Source organism: Chrysochloris asiatica, unplaced genomic scaffold (genome assembly GCF_000296735.1).
Source record: "Chrysochloris asiatica unplaced genomic scaffold, ChrAsi1.0 scaffold00168, whole genome shotgun sequence".
Taxonomy (NCBI): Eukaryota; Metazoa; Chordata; class Mammalia; order Afrosoricida; family Chrysochloridae; genus Chrysochloris; species Chrysochloris asiatica.
Genome location: NW_006408686.1, coordinates 3,803,431 through 3,806,107, shown reverse-complemented (window position 1 = coordinate 3,806,107; position 2,677 = coordinate 3,803,431). Strand labels below are relative to the sequence as shown.

The 2,677-nt window shown below is 47.5% G+C and overlaps 1 protein-coding gene across 1 annotated transcript in view; it reads right to left on the bottom strand.

The window, feature by feature from the left end:
• Positions 1-1,691: 1,691 nt before the first annotated feature.
• ATP5SL (ATP5S-like) overlaps positions 1,692-2,677 on the bottom strand; it is a 10,061-nt gene continuing 9,075 nt past the window's right edge. Inside the window, 1 exon segment of the mRNA XM_006878211.1 lies at positions 1,692-1,917. Coding sequence (XP_006878273.1) covers positions 1,692-1,917 — 226 coding nt within the window.

Sequence of the window (2,677 nt, the reverse complement as noted above, 5' to 3'; positions counted from 1 at the left end):
GGGAGGGATCTTTACAGAAGAAGAATGGTATTATTCAGACAAGACAATCTTTAAGTTAAACCAGTAAACCTTACTTAAACCAATATTCCTTTCTTCCTTACTGGGTTTAACCTTCACTTGGATCAAACTGATTGATCCCAGGGTGGTCCGAGGGAGTTGCCCCCATTGTCCTTAATCCCATATTCCCAGAATTTACCACTCCACCCCAAGTGAGTATACCCCAGGCAGTTCCTCTCCAGAGCCTCCCTGCTTAATCCCAGCAAACCTGTCCTTGTTCGTCCTCTGAGGAAGTTTTACTGCCTTGGTTCTAGGGGGAAAATCTTGAACTTAGAAATTTAGGGGAATATTGCATTTCTCTGTGGACATCCAGGGCTCATGTTTGGAATTAAATAACTATGACTAAACAATTTGATGAAAAACAATTTGCTATTAACTGCCAAGTGGCTAGATCTGTTACACTCAGGCCTATAGGGCCTCGAACCTCTGCACAGTCTGCAACAAGACAGAACACAGAAACATGAACCGGGAAAGTTTAATAGAACACATCATTATAGATAATGGTCAATTAGAAGAACTGGAATAATGGGACACTAGCTAGTAAGGTGCCTTGGAACTTACTGGAAACTCACACTCTGGGGTGTGGGGGAAAGACTTGTTCACAGGGAGGCAACTCCTAAGAGGCACTCTTTTATGAAACCACTGGGTGAGGGGCCCTGGTGAGGCTGCTGACCTGCAAAGCCAGGTGCTGTAAGTCACAGGGGAGCCCCATGTTCTGGAGGACCTGCTGAGCAAGCCAAAATGGGGACCAGGAAGCAAGTCTTTCTTATCATAATGCCCGTCAAGCCTTCTATTGACAAAGTGTTTGCTGTTATTCTGTGCCTTTGAGTTGTTCCCACTCAGAGCAACCCTGTATAAAGTTTCCAAGGAGCAACTGGTGGGTTTGAACTGCCAACCTTGGGTTCAAAGACCAGTGTGTTGATCTATCATCAGGCTAAATGGCAAAAGACAATAAATACTTCAAGGGTCCAAATGCATGTTCACAGAGCAGACATAAGAGCTGGATTTGAAGCTGAGAGCCAATAAACAGATAACCATGGGATTGCAGGGGGAGTCCTGGGGTGACGCTGTGGGCTAATGCAAAGTTGTTTTAACTGCAAGGTCGGTGGTTCAAGCCCACCAGCTGCTCCTTGGAAACCCTATACAGGGTTGCTATGGGTCGGAACCGACTCGACGGCACACAGCAGCAGCTCCGGTGTTTAGTGGGCCTGGGATGGTGCCATAGACTTAAGCGCTGGAGCAATTCTAGTCTGTCCCAGTGGGTGGCTGGGAGTCAGAATGCACTTGATGGCAGTGGTGTTTTGGGCCACCAGGGATGCTGTAATCCTACAGGGCACTGAGCAGTCAGTCAGGGTCCCGGCAGGACACACAATGAGACTAACATGAGAAGGCTCTCTTGACAAAAGTGTGAGCAGCGTGCACTAATCACAAAGGCAAATGCAGTGCGGGGCTGAGGGTGAGGAGGAGAAGCAGAGGTGTATGGACAGGGTGAAGGCTGCTAACAAAGGCTGTGACCTTCAGCCAAGGCAGGAACTAGGCATCCTCTGTAGGACAGGCTCTTCTTACGTTGATACTGGACAGTGTCCACTGGGCCACACCTCAGCTCTCCGCCCCTGCACTGAATGAACTCAACCCTAAGCCAAAAGCAGGAGCAGTTTGCTTTCACAGGGAGGGGCTGGAGGCTAGGCAGGGACAGGGCCGGCTGTGTCCCCAGACTGCTGTTCTGGTGCCAACTTAAGGCCCTGGGACCAGTCAGTCCCTAGAACTTCACAGTTGGGTAGCATCTCTTCCACCAAGATCTTCGTGAGGCCTGGGTTAGAGACAGCAGGGAGGTCTGAGATGTCCAGCCTGCGCAGGTTCCTAGAAGGAGGGAGGAGGGCGGGAGACCAGTATGAAGACAGTATGCAAGTGAACCCCACTTCAACCCCTAGCTTCCTAAAATTAAAACAATTGCAACAAAATTTCACTGTAGTACTCTTAAAGATATGTCCAAAGTTAGAACCAGCAGACATAGCTTCTCAGCAGATGAATGAATAATCACAATGTGGTATATAGATACAATGGAATTTTTGTTTTTGTTAAGTTCCGCCGAGTCGGTTCCTACTCATAGCGACACTATATAGGGTTTCCAAGGAACAACTAACTGGTGGATCTGAATGGCCAATCTAGTGGTTGGCAGTCCAGTGCAGGTATTATTCAGCCATAATGAGAAGAGGTTCTGACAAATGTTGAACACATTCTGCTGAGTGAAATAAGTCAGTCATAAAAGGTCACTGTATTTGTCTTACGTAAAATAGGCAAATGTGTAGGCATTGGACAGTCGCTAGTGTTATGAGGAGGAGGGTGGGGGAGGGAGAGGCAGTGAGTTTATGTTGATAGTGTTGGAACCATTTGGAAAAGGATAAGGATGATGATAAAGGATAATGATACATGAAGCATGTAATCAATGTCACTGAATCACGCAAGTGAGCACTGAATTGGTGCAGTGCAGTGACGGCGCTGTAGGATAAGCACAGGACTGCTAGCCACAAGGATGGCAGTTCACACCCACAGACCACTCAGAAACCCTATACAGGGTCACTATGACAGCACTTAACAAAAAGGGAATCACTTGATAGAG